At 44.6% G+C, this 24,123-nt stretch overlaps 1 protein-coding gene across 3 annotated transcripts in view; it reads right to left on the reverse strand.

Annotated features, from left to right (window-relative positions):
• Positions 1 to 24,123, reverse strand: part of KATNAL2 (katanin catalytic subunit A1 like 2) — a gene marked incomplete at both ends in the record, with an annotated part of 74,743 nt that overhangs the window by 26,191 nt on the left and 24,429 nt on the right. The window contains 8 exons of one of the 3 annotated variants that reach the window (XM_080919705.1): positions 297 to 395; positions 3,065 to 3,142; positions 3,345 to 3,443; positions 6,095 to 6,193; positions 7,070 to 7,184; positions 11,309 to 11,348; positions 12,939 to 13,105; positions 14,035 to 14,105. In XM_080919705.1, the coding sequence (XP_080775831.1) occupies positions 297 to 395; positions 3,065 to 3,142; positions 3,345 to 3,443; positions 6,095 to 6,193; positions 7,070 to 7,184; positions 11,309 to 11,348; positions 12,939 to 13,105; positions 14,035 to 14,105 (768 nt within the window). Of the gene's footprint in view, positions 1 to 296; positions 396 to 3,064; positions 3,143 to 3,344; positions 3,444 to 6,094; positions 6,194 to 7,063; positions 7,185 to 11,308; positions 11,352 to 12,938; positions 13,106 to 14,034; positions 14,106 to 24,123 lie in introns of all 3 variants that reach the window. The other 2 variants (XM_080919704.1, XM_080919703.1) reach the window with 2 other exon arrangements.

The following is a 24,123-nucleotide window of genomic DNA, read 5'->3' on the forward strand; positions in this document are numbered from 1 at the left end:
CGAACATGAAGGTGCCTAAGGAGACCAGAAGGGGGCGTTAGATCCCCTGGAATTAGAGCTATAGACAGTTAAGAGCCACCTGACGTGGGTGCTGGGCACCTAACCAGGTTCTCTGCAAGGGCTGGGGGTGGAGCGAGATTTGAGGAGCTACAGAGCGGACTGGGCTTGCTGCCCCAGCACTGACCTAGTGTGGTCCAATTGGAAGGCTAACCTGTAGACTGATGAATCACCATGTTTCTTGTCTGGACACTGCCTGTCCGGTTGACAGTGATTAGAAGCATGCCTTCCATACTTACCCTTATCGGGTATACGACGGCTTCTTTGACTAGCTGCTTGGCTGCATCCAGTCCAATAATGTCATTCCACTTTATGTTGGGATTATGGAGATAAATGTCCTGTATTGTGCAGGGGATTATTCTGTTAAAACTAATGTTCTCTTCCATTTCTAAAGTAAACAATGCAGTGATGAACACTTGACTTAATCGTATATAAAGCGCTGGTGACTAGAGAAAAAGCGTTTCATGAATATTATGATGTAGAGCTAATCACACATTGTAATTTGAGGTCAGTTTACCAAAGAGATGGCATGAAAGCATCCAATGACTTGCCCTGAAAAAGATGGTGACAGGATAATAAGGCACTTTTAGGAGCTGGGGAGTGGGGGGAGGGGCGCTAACCGTGAGCTATGTCAGTCATCAGTCAGCAGCAGCTCAAGCTGGTTTATGACCACAGTCAACAAACACCCTCAAATCACACTAGTTTTTAGAGGAAAATGGATCCTCACCTATGCTGGGTGTCTGTCTAGCTTTTTTGAGCTGGCAAACACTTTCCTAATTTGTTGTGTAAAAGACTTACTGCTCCCGTGCTCCCCTAAAACCAGTTTTCCTTGTCCCTAGTGAGTGTTCCCTCCTTCCAGCTGCAGAGATTGCTTTCTGCAGGCTTTCAAGGAGGCCAACAACCAAGGGTGGAGCCCTGGAGCCACCACCCTACAGTGGTCAATCAGTATCTCTTACTGATAACTAATTTACAGTTTCCCAATTTCGATTTCACAAGACGCCTCTGAACAGTCACTCAGGGGCCTTTCTTCATAGGAGCTATTTCAGGCCAACAATGTCTAGAGTAAGACTTTCTTAAAGGTCCTTGCCTATGCCATTTTGACTAAATCACAAGTCTGGAAAATGTTTATCTACTTGGGTTTTTTAAAAGTTACTAATACATGCACATGCTTCAAAAGTATAAACATATTATTTAAAATTGGCCTAAGATGTTGTGGCCCTGTGTCTGTCTCCCTTCCCTCTGAGCCCCCCACAAGGAGCTCCACTTTACTGAGAAGTATTTATTAGACAACATCGGATCATGCATAGTAAATGTCATCCGTTGTTGGACAGGGTGGTGGGAACAGGACTCAGCCTTTCAAGTTTTGTGTTTTGAGACACCGTCTCATTCTCTACCCCTGGCCTGGAATTCACTGTGTGGCAAGAGATCCTCCTGCTTCAACCTCAGTCCTGTACTGGGTGACAGGGATTATGTCACACCTGACTCCAGGCTTCCAACCCGTGGGAAGTACACGCATCTGTGATTAAGGCTTTTCTTAGGAAAGCCTGGTACACAGTGAGGATACATCTACTCTGATGTTTGAACCACCCATAGGTAACTATATTTCTTTCCATGATCTAGAGTCAACACTGAATTTCACAAAGTGGTGTTTAATTTCCCAGCCTAAAGTTCTTCCTTATGTATGTCTGAAGCTAGCGGCCACAACTCAACAGATGTGTCTCATGAGCTAATGACCCAGCATCTCTGGAAGCATTTGAGAAGGAGCTGAATGCTGGCTTCCTCTGCAGTGAGCAGTCCCTACTTGGAACTCCCCACATATTATCCTCTTGAAAAAACAGAAAGGAGACGACAGATTTATGTGGGCATAAAAAGTGCTACCCTCTGCTTTTGTGCATCCTGACCCAGCTTAATCTATATCCTCCACTGATGAAAACCTCATAGTTGACCTCTCTTCTCCATCCACCTCACTGAAAAAAATGACCTGCCAACATACAGGATGACCCATCCCCACAGAGGGATGCTGTTCTGACACTCTCATCTCTCTACCCAATTCTCCATCCTGGGTACCGCTCAGTAACCCTTCCTCTACAACCCTGGCCCTCTCTCCACCCCACCGTTATTCCGAGTGCCTTCCAGCTCCCTCTTCTCTTCCACCTTTTCCTACATCCTTTTCTTTCTGCTCCCCAAATGCACTCATCCATGCAACCAGAGTCTCTTGTGGAAAGGCCTGGGCCTGTGTCACTCCCCTCTGTCCACACGCCTGCTGCGGTTGCACAGTGGATATCTACTGTCTGGAGAGAGATCACAGTCACCCCTGGTTGTTCCCAGCTGAACTTTCTGGATGATTTTAAAGTGGCTTCTTGAACTTACCTCAGTTTCAGTCTTTAATTAAATCGAGATCCGTGGAAATTAGAAAGTCTTCTCTAATCAATAATCTACTCTTACCCCAAGAAGCTTGCCTAAAATCATATGGCTAGAAAGAGAAGGCTCTAGAAATCGAACAGGTCACCTGACTGCAAGACTAGGTCGTTGTCCATTAGTTTTCACTGCCTTAGGTTCCAGGGTGCAAGCTTCAAGTAGATATAGCCTGGTGGTAAAAATCTTCCTTACAAATCTTGTTATGTTCATGGAAATTTCCAAGTATTTCTAGACTGTGGCTCTTTAAATAAAATGCACCTGCGCTCCTTGCTTTTCTTGGAACCCTTTTTCCTCGGCCCTGGGGCCTTCTAGAAAGCCTTTCACCTGTCCTTTCCTTTCTGCATCTTTTTGGCTGTCTGTTTTCTTGGCCCCTATAGTAGGATGGTGGGCTTTTTCTATTGTAATTTTATGATTCTATAATTTATTTATCATGCATTATTGTGCCTCTAAACAATATGAGTGCCTCTGCAAGTGGGGGCACTTTATAAATAAATGATCATATTTATTGTTATTAATAAAAGAAGCAGCCCACAATGCTCCAGGAGCCCTGGTCTGCCTCCATAAATTTGAATTGAAGAACAGATCTTACCCGGCTCACCACCGCCGCCAGTTCTCGCATCTCACTGTTCATGCCAATAAATGCACTCAGAGGTTTCAGCAGCCGCTCCTGGTGAGAGGAGCAGAGAGGCGAGCATAACAAAACTGCTTCATAATTCAGGAAGAAAATCCGGAGCTTGGCGAAACAAATGGCGCCTGGTGGCTATGACCTTTGACTGGATCTCAGAGTTCTCTGAACTCAGAGGATACTTCTGGAAGTTCCGCTAGATTTGGGCAGTTTAAAGGGGGAGGCACACATCTTGGTCACTTACTGAAGGGTCTGGGTTACATTCAAAGGTGTTCAAGGCAAATTCACTGGTGGCTCCTTTGATAGCGTCTGTGAGCAGTCCTCGGAAGTCAATGACTTGACCCTAAAAGGGAGCAATGGTTATTTAGATCATGAACACACGAGAGCAGAGCACAGTAACCATGGAAACGTTAGTAGCTCCATGTGCCTATCCTTGCATGGCAGGCAAACTTCAAGTCTTAAGAGAAAGCTGGGGGCTGGAGAGATGGCTCAGTGGTTAAGAGCACTGGTTGCTCTTCCAGAGGTCCTGAGTTCAATTCCCAGCAACTACCTGTATGTAATAGGTTCTGACGCCCTCTTCTGGTGCGTCTCAAGACAGCTACAGAGTACTCAAATACATAAAGAAATAATTCTGTAATTCTGGGGGGGGGGAGGGAAGGAGGGGAGAGAGGGAGGGAGGGAGGGGAGAGAGGAAGGTAGGGAGGGGAGGGAGGGGAGGGGGGGAGGGAGGGAGGGAGGGAGGGAGGGAGGGATATAGATGAGCTACTGTTGAATAAGATGATATGTTAAAGTCAGGACTCAGTAAAAATGAAAACTAAATAATTCTTCAGACTGGAGTTGGATTAATAAAGTAAAAATCCATGGACATTTTGCATTACTGACACTCATCTGCTTTCTTACATGGCTACTTGCCCTGTCTGACCACATCCTTTTAAAACATTATACAGGCTGGAAAACCCACTAGGGCCTGGGTAGAGATAAGCCCTCTGTGCTCACTGTATTAGCATGCATCATTCAGAGAAGGCCTGGGATGGAACAGGTATACAAGGTTCTGATCACGCCTGCCTGTGGCGAGTAGCGTTTTAACTTTGTTTGTGTGGAGCGAAGCCAGAGGCATTAAACAATTTGTCCAGGGCAACAAAGACTAACAAAGGCCTGAAGCCAGGACTCAAACCCAGATATTTGCTATTATGTTTGCTTCTTAAATGTCCTCCATAGGGTCATGTGTTTGAATGTGGTCCTAAGAGGCTCTAGTGGCAGTCTGTTCAGAAGTTGTAAAACCTTTGGAATATGGTGTCTGTCTGGCACACACTGGCCGCTAACAGCAGCCCTGTGAGGTTACTTTTACCTTTGACTCTAGTCTGGCTGCCACAGCTTGAGAAGGAGGCTCAACTACAAGTTCTCACTCCCACAGAGAGAAGCCACACCGCCATGCCTTGCCTGCTGTGGACATCCCCTGAAGCAGGAAGCCAACTCCTTCCTCCCTTAAGTTGCCTCTGTCAAGCACTGGTCACCATACAAAGAGTAACTAAGATGATCTTCCAGGCTCCTAGTACCGTTCCCTTAGGGAAGGAGACTGACAGAGCAGGCCAGACACCAACCACCAGTGTTTACCGAGTGTTCATTATGCTGTAGGCAGAGATGGGACGCCCCCCCCCCTTCTCACACACAGCAGGTGATCTGGTGGTGATATATATATATATCACAGCAGACAAAGACTATGACAAGGTAGTGAGGACTAACAAGGACCATCTTCCAGTGACAGGCAAATGCACTAGTCAGTCAGTTCTCCGAGGCCTGATGGAGAGTCCGTGCAGCCGCCTGTGTTGTGCAGGTCAGTGGGCCTGGTAACTCTTCCAGCACACACCACAGCTGTCAGATTGTCTACAGGGCAGGCCGGAGCGAACCCAGCAGCCCGTGGTTCAACAGTTTCATTGAAGGAGAGGTCCCCCAGCGGGAGCATGCACTCCTCCTTGTCAAAGGATCCAGGATCCCTACCTTTTGTTACACCATTCTATCTGGGCCTTTTCTCCTGAAGAAACTATTATTTACAGAGCCAGACCTGAGTTTCATCAGAAATAAAAGGCAGAAATAGCTGACAGTGCAAATCTTTAATCCCAGGACCCAGGAGAAGAGGCAGGTGGTGAGTTTGAAGCCAATCTAGTCTATACAGTGAGTTCCAAGCTAGCTAGTAAGACTCTGTCTCAAAACAAGCAAGCAGCCAACCAACCAAACAAACAAACAAAAAGCAAGATAGAGGAGGAGGAGGAAGAAAAGGGGAAGAAGGAAGAGAAGGAAGAGGGGAGGTATAAGAGAAAGAAGAGAAGGAGTGGGAGGAGAAGGAAGAGGAGGGGGAGACAGAGGAGGGGAAAGAGGAGGGAGAGAAGAAATGGAAGAGCAGAAATACCTATTAGGCACAAGATCGCCCTAAACTAACTAACCTTTCATGGCTCACAAGCAATTACACTGAAGTCCGGAGCCATGCTTCCAAGCAGAGGGACATCAAACAACTACTCTTGGCAGGGCCACAAACCAAGAAGTACAGGACCATAGCTCAGTAAATAACGCCGCACACCAATGTTTACTGTGGTCATCATGGGACTCTTCCTGTTTTCTTAACCATTTCTGATGCAAGGGAGCAAGTACGGAGTTCTGTGAATGGCAGGCAAACACTCCAGTGCCCAAACACAGCCCAGCTGATCACAGAATTTCAAAGCTGAAAGGGACATAGGATCCTCTCTTCTGAGCACTTCCGTTTGAAATGAGGGGACTGTGATCCCTAGAGATGGATCATTCTAGATCATCCATCCAGAAAGAGAGGGTGATCAGAGTCTAGGGTTCTGATCCTCATGGGATTTCCCCCTCGTCTCACCTCCCAGCCAGCCTTTAACATTTCTGTCTTCACTTTCGTGTTTGACAACAATCGTGTGCTTGATTTTCCTTTTTCTGGAGACAAACTCCCCCTTCCATCCTGGGACCCCGAGCTCCACTTACTCGTCGTGGTTGGGCCTTTTCCTCTGGGTTGTCTTTGTTGATTTTTGATATGTTTAGGCCAAAGTCAGTGCTCTCTGCTTGAACATTAGTGACACTCTCCTGGAGAAGAAGGAAGGCTTGTCAGTAGCTAGCTATGGAAGCAGCTGAGACCCCGGCTCTGACTCCCCATCCTCCACGCAAAAGCCAGTGAATGCCGGATACCACTTGTGTAGAATGGGAGGCTCTCTCAGATTTCACGTTGATTTCACTGATGTCTCTGTGCCCACAAGGAAGGAGCTAGTCCCAGAGGCTGAGAAGACTCCAGGCAATGGCTTCTAAAGCTGTGTGCCCACAGAAGAATGAATATCCCTCCTCAGCCCATCTCCACCCACTGGCTTGTCTTTCTCCTCTGGCCAAGGCTGGGGAGTCTGGGGAGTCAGCAGAAGTCAGCCAGACCTCTTTGGAACTCAGCTGTCTCATATGACCTCCCTGCAACCTTGGGAACAGCCAAAGACCCTTTTCAAACCAACAGAATTTCGTGGCTGTTTCTTTATGTCCCACTAGACTTCCTGTCCCTTTTCTCAGTCTCCACTGGACCTTTCACGTAGAAACCTGGGATGTTTTGTCCTAGATAAGAAGGTTCTGGATGGGCCTACTTCTCTTGCTGCCTTTCCTTCTAGAAAGCCTAGTGTTGAGATTTGAGGTAAGGACTAACGAACGCTATATGCTTTGCAGAAGAAAACGCCAATCTTACCAGGCAGCCCAACCCCTCCCAGTGGTCTCTCTACACTGAAACTAGAGAAGGACCTGGAAAATCTAGGAATCAGTCTATTTTCTGCTCCAGCATACTAAAATATGACCAGTATTCAGGGACCTCTACATTTATTAAATAATACAGTAATTTGTAAACAGGGAACCTCAAACACACACACAAAGACATGAGACATTTTTCATCAGCCAAGTGTGGCTGTCCCAACATCAGGCAGTCATCCTGACCTGTTTAGGGTGCTCCTTGACAGATTTGGTGTCCCCTGTCTTCACTGCTGAAGTTTTGGGTCGTGACTTCTGGTGACATATCTTGGGGAGATTTTGACAACTGTCATTCGTCAGCCTAAGGAAGGGAACAGAAACCTCCAGGAAAGAATTCTAAGCATTTAATTCCAGGTAAGTAAATAACTGGCAGAACATATTTAAAGCAGGTTCCTGAAAGCCACATGCAAGCACCACAACGAGGCTCCTCCACCTGTGCGTCTGCCTTAGTTTCCCTGGATCTGACTCGTCCAGGCTTCTCACTGGGCTCCTCCCAACTGAGGTGCAGCACTCGCCTCTTCCCAGAACACACCTCACCCTCGTCCAAACCACAGAGCTTCCCCACTTCAGCAAGCTACTTTAGCTCTCAAAAACCTACCCATATGAATTAAAATTTTTTAAATCTAAAAGATAAAAACCAACAAACAAACAAAAAAAACCCGACAAGCATCGATTTAGAACAGTGGTTCTCAACCTGTGGATGGCAACCCTTTCAGGTGTCAAATGACCCTTTCACAGGGGTCACATATCAGATATCCTGCTTGTCAGATATTTATGTTGTGATTCATAACAGTAGCTACATTACAGTTCTGAAGTAGCAATGAAAATAATTTTATGGTTGGGGTCAGCACAACATGAGGAGCTGTATTAACGGCATTAGGAAGGTTGAGAACTGCTGTTTTAGAAGACTACCCCCACTGTTCACATCTCTCATCGACCTTATGAGCATCATCAAAGCAGGGAAATGCCTGGGTGAAGGGAGGAAACAGTCCTCCCAATCAAGTTATGAAACATCAGAAGATTCAGGAGTCTGTCTGGGTTATAACCCAGGATGCTGCATATACTTCTTCTGGGTAAAACACCTCTTAGCATTTTGCACACAAGTAAATATTAAAATGGGTTATAGGCTGGAGAGGTGGCTCAGTGGTCAAGAGCACTGGCTGCTCTTCCAGAGATCCTGAGTTTTGTTCCCAGTACCAACACCAGGCAACTGCCTATAACTCTGTCTCCAGGGGATCTCTTTGGGATCCCTCTTTGGGCCTTGACAGGTAACCAACCACACACAGATACACACAAAATAAATAAATATAAAAAAATATAAATAAATGACAGAATACTTTAAGGGGAGCTTATGGAAGGACAGCAAGACTTAACCCATCTCTACTGACGCATTTGCTAACTGATTTCTTGTCAGTATAGCTCATTTCTGGAAAGAGACTAATGGGCTCGAAGTCAGAAGACGGGAAAGATGGTGTCTGCCTTACGGGAATGGGTAAAGGAGCCTGCTGGTGGGGCTATGCACGACAGTCACAGTCCATATTTGAGTTTATGTGTTACACTCACTACAAGGGCAGGACTAATTTGTTCAGCACATCCTCATACACGCACACATGCACACACACACAAAACAGTATGGAGATTCTGCATTTTACAACAGAAGCCAATGTCAGAAACAGGCAGGACTTTCTTAGAAGGCAAACATGAGTTCATATATCTTATTTCCTCTCTTCCCTCAGTTCTTTGCAAGGTACCTGCAGGAGGTTCACTAGACTCTCATGTTCCAAATGACCTCAGACAGCTCTGCCTTGGTTCCAGTTCATCATGGAAAAGAAAAGCTGTTCATCCCTAATATAACTACCTGAACATCGAAACAACCTATGTTCATAATATTACCAGTGTCCACACACTGGTGGTGAGCTCATGGGAAGTGGGCATGGCCATACCTAGGGCATCTTTTCTCATCCCTAATGTGAGATAAGAAAACTATGCTTCAGGTCTTCTGCGGGCACAAAAGTGAAAGAATTATGAATACCAGGCATTTACATATAAATACTCTCCTAATTAAGGTGGTTTAAAACCTAATTAAGTGGTGAGGATAGCAACTAGCATAGCCTAGGAGGTGAAAGAGAAGGCCACGCTGATCTGCATTGTAGCCAAAACCTCCTAGTTGCTGCAGTGTCTTTTATTGATGAGACCTGAGACCAATCTGAAATCACACTTCACACAGGCAGTGTTGTCTCAGGCAGTGTCCTACTGCTAACTTCATTTCTAGGTTTCTGATTTTTACTTTGAGGAAGCTACTTGTTAGAGCCTGAACCTTATTCCATCATATTCCATTATCTTAGGCCCAACCCACAACTTTTCAAGCCTTTGGACCCCAATCTGTCATCTGTCTCATTAGGTGCCTTCTCTCCCTTGGGTCATCAGCTAATCTGTAACTGCAGTCTTGGGTGTGAGGAACAGTATTAGGAAAGAACCCTTGGATGATTGGTACACAACCAGAGGACATACCCTGTTGCCAAGCAACATCTCAGCAGAAAACTGTGCCTAACACAGCTAGAGAAGGGGCTAAGGGACTAAGAACACTTGTTTGGTTTTCTTTTTTTAAGTGTTTATTTATGTATTATATACAAATACACTGTAGCTGTCTTCAGACACACCAGCAGAGGGCATCAGATCTCATTACAGATAGTTGTGAGCCACCATGTGGTTGATGGGATTTGAACTCAGGACCTCTGGAAGAGCAGTCAGTGCTCGTAACCACTGAGACATCTCTCCAACCCAATAACGTTTGTTGATCTTAGAACCTGAGTTCAATTCAAGCACCCATGTTGAGGAGATCACAACTGCCTATAATTCTAATCCCAGGAGACCTAATGCCCTCTTCTGAACTCTAGGCTCTGTGCAGGTGTGGTGTACAAACTTACACGTGGTTAAAACACTCACACATGTAACTAAAAATAAAAATCTTTTTATTTAAAAGCCTACAATGTGATTGGAGAGATGACTCAGTGGTTAAGAGCATTGACTGCTCTTTCAGATGTCCTGAGTTCAATTCCCAGCAACCACACGATGGCTCACAACCATCCATAACAGGATATGATGACCTACCTCCTCTGGGGTGTCTGAAGACAGCTACAGTGTATACATAAAATAATATATATATATTTTTTTAAAATCCCGAAAGCTCACAATGTCAAGAAAACTGCCCATTGCTTTTCTGGTTCTTTTTCCTGACTAACCACTTGGTGCTAAACCTTTGTGCTTACCATATATAGACATCAACTCAAAAGAACCATGGAAACCCAAAGTGGCTACACATACCACTCCCTTTCCTTTTACACGCTGCTGCCCAGCCTTCACTCACCAAGTATGCATCAGGTGAAGTCCCCAAGCACATGGCAGGTGTCAATGAGCAACTAAAAACAACCATATCCCAAGTTGACCTCTTAAAAGGCCCTCATCAGAGGCTGAGCAGCTTTATGGAAATGTTAACAAAGCAATAGCACCTCCATCAACACAATGAAGCTGTCCCCGAAGGACAGTGCAAGGCAGTGTTGCCCTTGGGCAGAAAAGAACTGGAGTCACAATTCTGAAGAAAGCATGGGTCCCATGCGGCCATTGTTACAGGTAATGCCAAGAGCCTTTGAGGTCTCTGGGTCCTTCCTTCGCTAGCTGGATACAGAAAGTGAATTCACAAAACTGAAGCACTGGGTGGGGAGGGGGAGAATATACAGACTTCACACCTCTCAGACTTAATAAAGTACTTAAAATGTCAATCTAAGTTTTCTTTTCCTGTGGAATTCTACGTGTTTTTTTTTCCCCCACTGCTCTGGGTGTGCAGGAGACTTCCTCCCAGAATCACACTTTCACCTGTCCCCAAGCCTGGCTTTTTTTACACAACCTACACTTCCTGCTGCCCTAAGCCAGCCAACACTGGGACATATGCCAGAGGTTTGCTCCGTGCGTCTAAAAATAGGTGGTGGGAACTGGGTGCCAACCATTCAACCTTTAAGACCCAGATGTTCCAAGACAAGAAAGTGGACAAGAAAGGCAGGATATCATTGAACATAATTTCAGTGACCTGGAGAATCTAAAGACACTGGCTCACGTCAAGCCAGTGGTGACGAGGGGGGGACTCCAAGGTCACAAGGCTACGGCCTGGTATTGGGGTCAGAGTCACGGGGTTGCACTCTTGAAAGAGATCCCATAGATTCTTAAGATTAAAGCTATCATGCCTGATACACATCTGTGATCCTAGCACCCAGCAAGCAAAGGCAGGTGGATCTCTGTGAGTTCAAGGTCAGCCTGGTCTACAAAACGAGTTCCAGGAAATCCAGGAGTGTGGGGGGGGGGGGTTGTACAGAAACCTTGTCCAAAAACATTATTTTAAAGGAATTAAGTTGACCCAATGATTTACTTTACCTTTTGTTCTTCCCTCCACTTCTTGAAGGTAAATTATTTTCTACTGTGGAAAAACAAACATTGGGGGAAAGGGAAGAGTTTAGTTTTAAGAGTAAGCAAACATCCAAAGGGAAGAGTTTAGTTTTAAGAGTAAGCAAACATCCATGAACATCTCTTCCAGTGCCTTACCCTGTGTGCTTCTAGTCCTCACACAGCGTCGAATGAACGTGACGATCAGGGAAGAGAAGCAAGTCCTAGCTTCTCAGGCATTTTGAGTCACACAGAGAAAGACACCCAGGCCTCAGGAAATGTGTAGCAGAGCCCACATTGGGGACAATACCTACACACAGGCTGGCTATATGCCTTGGCATTCTGATAAGTTTTCATAAATTTGCCACTGTTTTTCTGGGTCATGGAGCGCTCCAGAATCCCACGAGGCTGACAGGAACATTTACTGAGTCAAGTTCTGCCAACTGACCTTTAGAATGAAGACACTAAGTCCAAATCACAGGAGAAAATGGATGCCATGCTAAATGAGGGTGGGCTGTCTAGAATTCAGTCCCTGTTGGGAACATTGCTTGTCTCTCTGTGTCAGGAGCCAGTGCTCAGCTCAAACTACACCGAGTGAGTTCTGAACCCTTCACTGAAAGAGAGCTCAGAGTAAAGAAAACCAAAACTGAAACTGCAGGCCTCCTCTACCTCTGGGTTTGGCACTGGCTGTTTTTAATTGATGTTCCTCTCAGTTTCCTGGTCCGTAGATAAAATGTTAAACTCTGTGGCTTAACAAGTGCCTTGTAAACAGGACAATGCTCTCCCTTGGTTTATAATTACTTCCCCTACTTACAGACTTCTAAGTCAATGTTACTACAAAACCTAGGACCTTGGCTTTAGCTCTTCCCTCTAGCCAGCCTCCGTGACTGCTGACCTACACTGGTCTTTGCATTCCATTCATCACCATCTGGATTGATGGCTTTCAAAGGCATTTCATTATCTATACATGAGCTATTAGCTTCACCCATCCCCATGTTATTTTCAGGATAGATAATAGGGTTTCCTAACAAGAGTCTTCTGTCTGTCAGAGTCTTCCAACAGCCCTCTTCATTACTCCAATTATTGCTGCCCTTCTGAAGAGCACCTGATATACACTAAGGCTCTGCTCCTCAAACAAAGGCCAACGAGATGTGAGGACGTCAAAAAATCCAGGCAACTGTGTTTGAATGGTCAGTTCTGGGTCTGAGCTAGGCTCCAGATCCTTCTGGTCTACTCTTCCAGGCATAGAAGGGAACCATTCAACCATGTGCCTAGAAACACCTCCTGCTCGGGGAGGGACAGGCCAACCTGGTCTCCAACTTTCCATCTTCAGACACTCCCTAATATTGGAATTACAGGTGTGGCCGCTGGAAACACCATTTTTTAAAAAGATTTATTTCTTCATTATATATAAGTACACTATAGCTGCCATCAGACACACCAGAGAGGGCATCAGATTCCATTACAGATGGTTGTGAGCCACCATGTGGTTGCTGGGAATTGAACTCAGGGGCTCTGGAAGAGCAGTCAGTGCTCCCAACCGCTGAGCCATCTCTCCAGCCCTGGAAACAGCATTCTTAACAATGGGAAAAAGCATCATTTCTAGCACAAGCTTATGTACCTGGGTCTGGTGCCTTCTTAACCACTTTGGGGTACTTCTGAAACTTTACAAAATAATAGCTCTCATATTCCATCAAAATCGTTTCCAGGTCAACGTTGTCACAAACTTCAAAGCGCCGTAATCCCAGTTTGGTCTCCTCCTCCAAGGCGTTAGCTGCATCCATGTAGCTGGCAGTTTTACAGGAGAGAGAAGATTAGGTCTGGGCTTAAAGAATAAAAGCAGACAGGAGTTGCAAATCCAAGGGGACTCCCTACAACGAGCAAGCAGTAAGCAGCAGGCTAGAGAGAAAACTGTGTAGACTTTTCCACAGTAAGAAACATTACATAAGAGTTTTTGCTTTGCTTCGGGTTTTGTTTTCTTGGTTTCGGTTTTCTGGTTTGGGTTATTTAATGCTATTGAACAGGTTGGGTCTGTTTGGTTGTTGTTGGTTTGAGTTTTGTGATTTGTTTTCAGGTTGGTTGTTTTGGAGATAAGGCTTCCATACACAGTTCAAGTTTTCTTAGACTCGTGATCCTCCTGCGCCAGCCTCTGAGGCAGTGAGGTCATAGACATGTAACTTAACCACGTGTTAAATACATCCCAACACTGTCAACCGCAACGCTTCTGTCTCGAAGCTACCTGTGATGTTCCCATCATCCAAAACAATTTTGAAAGTGCTTAAAATCGAATAAATAAGTCAATTAAGAGACTGTCATTGGATTGCCTTTTCTTGCTTTTAGTCAAATATGGGAGTGACTGCTGTATTGATTACTCTTTTGCTGCTGAGGAGAATATCACTTATCAGCAAGGGCTGGCCAGTTATGACAAATAAACTACATTAATGAGAAATGTCAATAGGAAGGGCCTACACTGGAGCTTGGTTGTAGAGTGTTTGCCTAGGATCCATTACCAGCACTGCAAATAATAATCATCATCATCAATATTATTAATAGTAATAATAATTGTGGGAGACAGGTGGGGTGAGGCAGTATATAGGGACTCACGGTACTTTCTGCTCATTTGTCTGTTGACATGGAACTGCTCTGGAAACAGTTTAGCTACTGCTTTTGAAGGGTCATAGAGGAGGGCATGGCCATAAGTGCTTGTGATAACATACCCTTCTTGTGTTAAATAATGCAGAATCAAAATGAGAAGGTTTTTCCGCCGGGCTTCTGTCCGCATCTCGTACTGTGAACAAAGAGAAAAAGTCAGAAGGGACGAGATACAGCGGTGCTTTACGGCCTCGCAATGAAGGCCAAGAGGAAACGGTGATCTGTCAAAGTGCAGCAGCGCCTGGCTTAGTGGCTGGCCAGCCTCCGTGGTCTCAGAGGCCACATAAAGTTGTTTTCTAGTGTCTCTTTCTCTTCAGTCCAGCTCCTCATCAATAAGTTTAAGAGACAGTGGATTGAACTGGGGCTGCAGGTGACGAGCTGACTGGCAAGATACATAGCCAATTGGTGCCTAAAACTAGGAAGAAATAGATGTGCATACATACGCCTGCTCTTTAGGCCAGGTTAAAGAGGTGCTTATAAAACAAACGTGTCAGGGCTAGAGAAATGGCTCTTCCAGAAAACCAGTGTCTGATCCCTGGCATCACCTGTATGGCAGCTCGTAAACGCTGTTCCCAGAAGACCCTCCCCTGACCTCTGGGGGCACTGTGTGACATGGTGCACAGACATGCAGGCAGGCAAAACACCCGTACAGATAAAGGAGTAAGATAATGTTTAAAGTCAGCCCCGTTCACACTGGTAAGAGTCCCACAACCATAACATATATGGAGAGGACCTGGGGCGGTCTCTGACTCTTCTGCCTGCCTCTGGGCCCTTCGGCCTTGATATGAGGTTTATGCCTCATCTTATTGTAACTTGTCACGCCTGGTTTGGTTGATATCCCTGGGCTGCCTGATCTTTTCTGAAGGGAAACGGAAGGAGTAATGAATCTGGGAGGAAGGGGAGGTCGGGGAAAGGACTGGGAGGAGAGGAGGCAGGAACTACTGCACTCAGGATGTAATATATGAGAGACAAGACAAAATACATTTTTAAAAACAGGGATCAACCAAAAAAAAGACAATTTTTAAAATTAAAATAAACTTGTGATCTACAAACCACCCTCGACAACATATGTACATGTGATAATGTATCTTGAATTTACTCAGAGTCCAACCCACTTCCTGGATCAACTCGGTGATGGGTTCCCCAAGCCACTCAGAGGTGCTCATACATTAAGTCTGACCATGGAGGGGCGGGGCCAGTACAGGGAAATCCAGCATAATGAGGTCATCATCCAAGCTAGATGAATGTGTGCCTTCACCCTCGGTGCTGATGATGTACACAGTTAGTGCTCTGGAATTTCAGGTTCTCTAAATATCTGTGTCCAGTAGCAGTTCCTCTCATTGAGAATAAATGGCTTCTATGTAGTCCACATTATATCAGAAGTTCCATGTACACGGCTGGTGATGTAGCTCCATTAGTAAGATCCTTACTGAGCACGTACAGAGCCCTAGACCCAACCCCAGCACTGCCTTAAACCTAAAGCCGGATGACATGGTGCGTGCCTGTAATCCCTGTAGCTGAAAGATGGACACAGGGGCATCATAAGCTCAAGGTCATCCTCAGCTATAGGAAGTTTGAGGCTAGTCTGGGTTATAGAAAACTGTCTCAAAAATTAAATTTATATACAAGTACTCATGACACACACGGTGCTCATAGTTTTCTAAAAATTAATGTTGGTATAAAAAAGTGTACACAATTAATTATTCAAAATGCACTAGTACTTTTTTTCTTTCTTCAGCACATAGAGGAGGCTGGCTTCAGTCTTACCATGTACTAGAGGATGGCCTTGAACTCTGATCCTCCTGCCTCCAGTCCCCCAGTGCTAACTGCAGGCATGGGCCACCATGCTCATCCCCCCACTTTGCTTTAAGTTACTTTCTTTTGTCTTAAAATATACACAAGTGCCCAGGTGGGAGGCACTGAATACATTCTCATCCTGCCACCCATCTTCAGAGCGCTTTCACCTTCCCTATTACCAACCAGTTCCCTTGCCCCTTCTCCCCAGTCCCACAACCAACATCTGAACTTTGCTTCTAGGATCCTGCCAATCCTGGGACCCCCACTCGGAGAATCACACAGTATTTGCCCTCTTGTGTTTGGTAAATTTTACTTAGTTCAAGGTCTTCAAGGTTCACCCACATTGCAGCGTGTATCAAACTTTCCTTCCTTCTAAAACTTCAAACTGGAGCTAGTGAGACAGCTCAGTAGGCAAAGGCACTTGCCACCAAGCCTGACAACCCGAGTTTAATCCCTTGGTCTCTTTGGTGGGGGAACTGGCTCCCCTGATCGCCACATTGCATGTTCTTAAGTACATACATGTGCATATGTACACACACGCGGTAAGTATAACTTTTAAAAATCATCATCTATGTTTATGTGTACAGGTCTTTTGCCTACATGTTTGTCTGTATGACACACGCATGCAGTGCTTGTGGAGGTCAGAAGAGGGCGTGAGATCTCCTGAGGCTGGCGTTACAGACTTGTAATAGCCATGTGGGAAGAACACTCCAAATTCTGGACCTCTGGAAGAGCAGCCAGACAGCAATCTTAACAGAGTCATCTCTCCAGCTATAAAATCTTAAAATTTGAAAATAATATACTATTATAAAACCTTTAAATTTTTAGCCTTATAAAATAGTCTTAAGCCAAATATCTTAACCCCAAACTCATTCTCTATGGAGGAAAATCAACTACTTTAGCTAACCCAACATTCTGTTCCATGCCTCTGATTAATACATCAGGCTATGAAATATGACTGTCCTACTAAGAGAGATGAGAATTAAGCATATCATACCCTCCCTTCCCCCACTCCCAGTTATGCCAGCATCCAGTGACTGTATTGTTAGGACACGTAAATACTGTCCCCAACTGAGCCACAAGTTACTATGGTTATTGTTCTATGACAATTTTTCTTGTAATTAATAGTTATTGTTCATTTTATTATGTTAGTTTTCAATATACTTATTCCTTACTGTGATGGTTTGAACGAGAATGGCTCTCATAGGCTTGTATGTTTAACTACTTGATGCCTAATTGGTAGAACTTTTTGAGAAAGAGGAGGTGTGTCACTGGGGGACTGTTGAGATGTGAGCTCTCAGCTTCTGCTCCATGTGTGAACATATCAGGAAGATGCCCTATTTACTTACTGTCTGTCTTAGTCAGGGTTTCTATTCCTGCACAAACATCACGACCAAGAAGCAGGTTGGGGAGGAAAGGGTTTATTCAGCTTACACTTCCACATTGCTGCTCATCACCAAAGGAAGTCAGGACTGGACCTCAAGCAGGTCAGGAAGCAGGAGCTGATGCAGAGGCCATGGAGGGATGTTACTTACTGGCTTTCTTCCCCTGGCTTGCTCAGTTTTCTTTCTTATGGAACCCAGGTCTACCAGCCCAGGGATGGCACCAACCCACCATGGGCTGGGCCCACCCTTCTTGATCACTAGCTGAGAAAATGCCTTACAGCTGGATCTCATGGAGGCATTTCCTAAAGGGAGGCCCCTTTCTCTGTGATAACTCCAGATTGTGTCAAGTTGACACACAGAACCAGCCAGTACACTGTCTTATGCCTATTCCCAATTTGGTATCCTCAGAAAGGACATGGATAATAGGGAAAGTCTTGGGCACTCTAGCTCAAGTAGGATGCTGGACTTTTGCAATGTGTCCTGTCCTTTCTCCTTACATAACACTTCTTGAGGGCTGAAGAGATGGCTCAGTGGTTAAGAGCACTGACTGCTCTTCCAGAGATCCTGAGTTCAATTCCCAGTAACCACATGGTGGCTCACAGCCATCTGTAATGGGAACGATGCTCTCCTCTGGTGTGTCTGAAGACAGCTATAGTGTACACACATACAGCACTGTGGCCATTGTCAGGACCACATAGTCTAGAATCTCCCACATGTACAATCTTCTCACCATGGTTACCTAATGTAGACAATTCCTCATAGACATGCCCAGAGACTTGTCTCTTCAGTGACTCTAAAGCTCTTTTTAAATGTTTATTATTTTTAATTATGTAAATGTGACTACATGTTAGTATGTGCTCTTAAGTCTGCAGAGGCCAGAGGTATCAGATCTTCCCAGAGCTGACATTATATGTACTTGTGAAATATTTATCTGACCCAGGTGCTGGGAATCTGACTTAAGTTCTCTGGAAAAACACAGTGTGCTCTTAAACTCTATCTCTCTACCCTCCCCCCACCCACCCACCATGAAATCACCATATGCTGTAAACTGTAGAAAACTGACTCTGTTGATTGACAGGCCCCACCCACTGTGGATGGTGCCACCCCTGGACAAGTGGGTATGGGTAAATAAGAAAGGTGGCCCTGCTGGATAGTTTAATGTCAACTTGTCACAGGCTAAGGTCATCTGAGAGGAGGGAGCCGTAGTTAAGATGACTCCATAAGATCAGGCAAGGCACCAACCGCTGGTCATTTTCTTAATTAGTGGTTGATGGAGGACCCAACCTATTGTGGGTGGGGCCATCCCTGGATGCTGGTCATGGCTTCTATAAGAAAACAGGGTGAGCAAAGAATATCGAGCAAGCCAGAAAGCATCCACCCTCCACGGCCTCTGCATCAGCTCTTGCCTCCAGGTTCCTGCTGTGTGTGAGTTCCTGCCCCGACTTCTCTCCGTGATTCGCTGTGTGGAAAGGTAAGATGAACATACCCTTTCCTCCCCAGCTTTCTTCTGGTCATGGTGTTTCACCACATCACTAGAAACCCTGACAGAGACAGTCGCTTTCTCACTCAGCCCAGTCCTGTGAATCTTGGAACAAACCAGAAAGTGGCACTCCTCTGTGCTTTCTGTCTCAAGCTTTTGAGTTCCTGAGGTGGACTCTCTCCATCGTGGACTATAGCCTATTAGCTTAAATAAACACTTTCCTCCCTGGGTTGCTTTTAGTCATGGTGTTTATGACAGCAACAGAACTAAACTAGAAAAGAATTGGTATCAAGTCGGATGTTGCTATGGTAGACCTGCTTGTGTGGCTTTTATGTCCTGAGCTTTGTTGTGGGTGGCAAGTGGAGAATTTGGGGATGTTAACCTGGAAAAGCCAGTTAGTGCTCAGGGATTACTGGACTGGCTTTTCCGGGAACCTGGAAGATGATGATGTCGTGATGATGGTGATGATGATGATGATGATGATGGTTACTATTCACAGAGAAATACAGACAATGGAAGTCCAGCTTGTGAAGTTTCAGAAGGAATCAAAGACACTATTGGGCCATTCATGTGACATATCTAAAAGAAGAATCCATAGAAGTGAATTTTACTACAGAAGTGATGCTGGTTATTTGGGGCTGAAGAATCAGCTTTTATTAACAAGAGGCACTGAGGTGAAATATTTCGGGAAGTATTTCCTCGGTGTTAGTACACGGAAGCTGTGATTTAAGGAGGCCAAGGATGGCAAACAATCCCTAAGAATCCCCTCCACGGTGTGGGTTTGAAGGCATGAAGGGGCCATGGAGAGCAGCTGAGGCTTGAAGCCATGTGGTAGGAGCCCTGAAGAAAAGAGAGGCTGTGGTTGAAGGTGAAGCCTCAGCTGCAGTGGGGACCCCAGGACACTGGCAATGCCAGGAGATGAAGCATCTGCCGAAGAGTGAGGGGTGACTGAGCCTAAAGACAAGCTGTGTGTGCTGCAGACAGCACAGCTGGAGAAGTGGGGATCCCAGAGATCATGAGTAAATTCCAGATGTAGGACATCGAGCTTTTAATACTGTTTATACTATTGCCTTTGTGGTTTGCTTTAATCTGGTTATAGCTATGCCCTGGTTCTTCCCTCTTGAAATAAAAACATGAATACTTTGGTTTTTAGGCACATGCAATTGAGAGACTTTGAACTTTAAAAGAGATATTGGACTTTTAAAGCATTTTACTTTTTAGACTATAAAACTTTTAAGATCACACAGTCTATGTTATATTATGGTATTAATGTGAGATTTGGGGAGCAAGAAAAAAGGGTTATGGTTTAATGTTGGTGGGTTTTGTATGTCGGGTTGGCAAGGGATAGATTGCCTCATATTTCTTATTTTCCACTTGATCCAATCAAGAGTCACTTCACAAGAGAGAGTCTCAATAGAAAAACTTCTAAGATGAAATCAGCTGTGGCCATGTCTGTGGGGAATTGTCTTGACTGTAGATTAGTGTGGGAGGGCATAGGGTATGAAGCATATGGTGGGCAGGGCCCCACCTGGGTTGTATAAGAAAGCAGGCTGAGAGTGAGCCAGTCAGCATCCTCCAGGCATTCTGCAGCAGTTGCTATCAGGGTTCTAGCCACAGCCTCCCTCAGTGATGCACTGTAACCTGGAAATGTTTTTAGGGTCAGAGCAGAACAGTCAAGTTCTTTGGGATATCACCAAAAAATAAAATCTACAAATTATGAGCATGAAAGATGGACAACTTCATGTCAAAGGCATAAAAATTACTTTTAATAAAGCCATAGCAGAACATCTCCAAGCCTTGGGAAAGGCCCCTCTAGTACAAGAGGCATGTACGGAACACTAACTAGATGGGAACTGAAAAGAAACTCCCCACGTCATTCTACAGTTTAAACTCTAAATACATAGAACAGAAAGTATGCTGCAGGATGCAAGAAAGAAACACACAATCGTGTATAAAGGCAGGCCTATGAGAACAACGGCATATTTCACAACTGAAACTTTAAAAGCTAGAGGGAAATAAAGAATACATTTCAAATTCTGAAAACCAGAGATACCAAGCCGGACTATTATACCCAGCTGTCATAACTCATGGAGGAATTGAAGCAGTCCATGATAAAGGCAAGCTAGAGGAATTATGACTACTAAGCCAGCTCCACAATAGGTGCCAGAAGGAATTCTTCAGACTAAACAGAAGTATAAATATGTTTATTGTATTCGTCAGTGCTCTCTAGAAGAGCAGAAAGAAGATCAGACTTCACAGTACATGTGAATCATAACAGTAAGGCTATTTCCAAATTTGTGGAGAATCTTTAAACATTGAACCTTTAACCTCAGAAAATACTTGATCAGGATGAACAAGAAGGTGGAAGCTCTAACTCAAACAACAAGAAACCCCAACTCTTAAGATAGCAGGAACTCCAAGTCCTGCGTCCATCTGAACTGTTTAGTTTCTCAGAAAGCCTGGCACGATGGCACATGCCTACAATCCCAGGGTGGCAGAAGCAGGAGGAAACCAAGATAAAGGCCACTCACTGCTTCACAGAAAGATCCTGTCTCAAAAAGGGGTGGGGGAATAGCCTACCAGAGAGACATGCGCTGTTTTCATTGCGTTCCTGGTAGCCATTCCAACTCTATCAAAACACATTTCCTTTTGTTTGTTTCTCAATTACTAACTGCTCAGTTCTATAGTCTTGTCATCTGTGGCAGAAGGTAAAAATTACAGAATACTCCTCAGTTTAGTTGAGTAGAATTCTATTTAAGATTGGGGATACTTTAAAAACAGCTTCCTTTAGGGCTGGAGATACAGCTCAACAATACCAGGAAGGGGGTGGAGCTTCTGTACTACATGTACTGTGGAGTAACTTACAATTGGAGTCATGTCTTATATATAAAGTGACTTTTACTTTAAGACAAAATAAATACAGTCACCATTAAGTACAGTGGAGATACAGTTAAAGCTAATGGGAAATACTTAAAATAAGCTTCTGTCCAACACAGAATGTGGCTGTTCTGGTTTTATATCTTTTGCTGTTATAGATACCCTGACAAAAGCAACTTAGAAAAGAATGTATTTGGCTTCCAATTCCATGTTAAAGTTCATCACAGCAGAGAAGTCACAGAGGCCGGAGCTTGCAGCAGCTTGTCACCACCCATAATCAAGGGTGCAGAGAACAGGATTTGAGAGTGCTGCTTGCTTGCCTGCCCAGCTAGCTTTTTTCCTTTTTATAAAGTTCAGGGCCTCTGCCTAAGGGATAGTGCCACCCACAGTGGCTGGGTCCCTCACACACCAATTAAGGCAATCAAGACAATCTCTAGTAGACAAGTCCACATGTCAATCTGATCAAACTGAGGTGCTTCCCAGGTGATTCCAGGGTGTGCCAAATTAACCAGCACATTGGTCTTACAGAATTGTGGGGTTTTAATAGAATATCTTTTATTCTTCGATAGTTTTATACATGACAATTCATCTTGATTTTATGATCCTCATTTTTTTCTTTTATTTGAAACAGGCTCTCACTCTGTAGCCCAGGCTAGCCTGTAACTTGTTCTATATATCTTAGGCTGGCCTTGGACTGCCAAACCTCCTGCCTCTGCCTATGAGCCTGAGCCACCATGCCTGGCTCACAAATTTTAAATTAATGGTGGAAAGTCTGCCAGACCTACAACATCTTTCTGTTCGTGTCTTTCAAATTAGCATAGAAAATCATCTTCTGAATTAAAAACTAAGAATGAGCCACCAACAAATGGTCAATAGAAAGCCTAAATGAGGGTGTGCCATAGACATGGACACAATTAGATGCTCAATTAATTTCTGCCTACCAATGAGAAGCGGCCCGGGAGTGAGCATCTGATCTAGGGGTCTTGCTTGTCTGTTTCAATGATCTGGTTGTTTATTTCTTTCTTCATTTCCTCTGTGGGCTATTGTGCCACAAAAAACGTTTCCATTATCAGACTCAAAATTGAATCCTATGATACTGTAGCCTGAGGAAAGGGAAACATTGAGTGCCATTCCCAGTTTTAGACCCCAAAGATATCTAGGAAATGGTACTGTATGTATGCCACACGCAACATTAGTGCTTCCAATCTCCTTTTATGCGTGCGGTGGAGATTAATTTGCATGGGCTCATTTCAATTTCTGTAATAAGACCTAAATTTTGCACTGAGCTTTCCATCTCAAAAACAAAGGAGCCGGCTCTTATCTCGAATACTTTTCATTATAGCTGTAGTCCACAGTCCTCAAACCTAATATTCACCTAAAGGCTTCAGTGGATACACGCATGGGTTCTAATGGGTTTCTTTTTGTTTTCTGGTCACCCCTGATTCTCCCAAGAAAGTTCCTATATTTCAAAGGCAGTACACGCCAAAAGAACACTGGAACTATATGTTCTAGTTCTAAAACTAGAAATAGAAAGTTCCAGAATCCAGGAAAGAGACTATTGTATTTAATACAGAGCCAGAATTGATCAACTGTGTCCCTGAATATAAAAGCAAGTTTTGAGGTAGACTTGGTAGTAGGCAAGTCTAACTTCGGCTTCTGGGGAGGCTGAAGCGACAGAAGTAAAGACCTGCCTTGACTACAGCTTGGGCAACCAAAAGGCTAAGATGGAACTCAGTGGCAGAATGCTTGCCTCATATGCCTAAGGTCGTAAATGCAACAGATATTACTGAAGAGGGAGACTTGTTTATAGTCACGAGTATTAAATAGTCTGCATGACAAATACCCTCTGTAGAACGTTGGTCCCACACCAAGGTGCTGTCTGGGCAGGGTTAGGTGATGCACCTTGTTGGAAGAAATACATGGCTACAGGGAGCCTATGAGAAGAAAGGCTTTGTGTCATTTGTAGGTCGCTCCCTCTGCTTCATGCTTGTGGTTCAAGATGTGAGCTCTTGGATTTCTGCTCTGACTGCCATGCATGCTGTCTGCTGACATGCTGTTCCTTCCACGACAGACTCTGACTGTCTGTAACTGTGAGCCCACATCCATAAGCTGCCTTGGTCCTGTAATTCTATCAGAGCAACAAAAGGAAAGCAATACAAATATGAATTAGCTATTGGACTGGGGAGTTCAGGGGAGAGCTTGAAAACCTTTGTTAGCAAGAGAGATTTCCATACCATGCAACTGTTGTTAAACACACAACAAGGTTTGGAATAAAGGTCATTTGCATGTTTTTCAAAAGCCCATGTTTGTAGGTGGAACAGAAGTGTACACTGGATGCAGGTGTGGTAAACACTTGGAATTTCTCTGGGAGGCGAAGCCATAAAAGTCAAAGTTCAAGGCCAACCTGGGTTATGTAAGACCCTGTCTCAAAAAGGAGGTCGAGGTGGTCAGATGGTTCAGTGATGAAAAGCATCTGCCACCAAAACCCAGAGTTTGATCCCTGAGGTATAGATTCCCTCCCACCAACTGTCCACTACTTCCACACTCACAAATGAGTGTGTGCATTCTAAATAATAAACCAAAAACTAAAAAAAAAAAAAAAAAAAAAAAAAAAA

The sequence above is a fragment of the Micromys minutus genome (assembly GCF_963924665.1).
Source record: "Micromys minutus genome assembly, chromosome: 8".
NCBI lineage: Eukaryota > Metazoa > Chordata > Mammalia > Rodentia > Muridae > Micromys > Micromys minutus.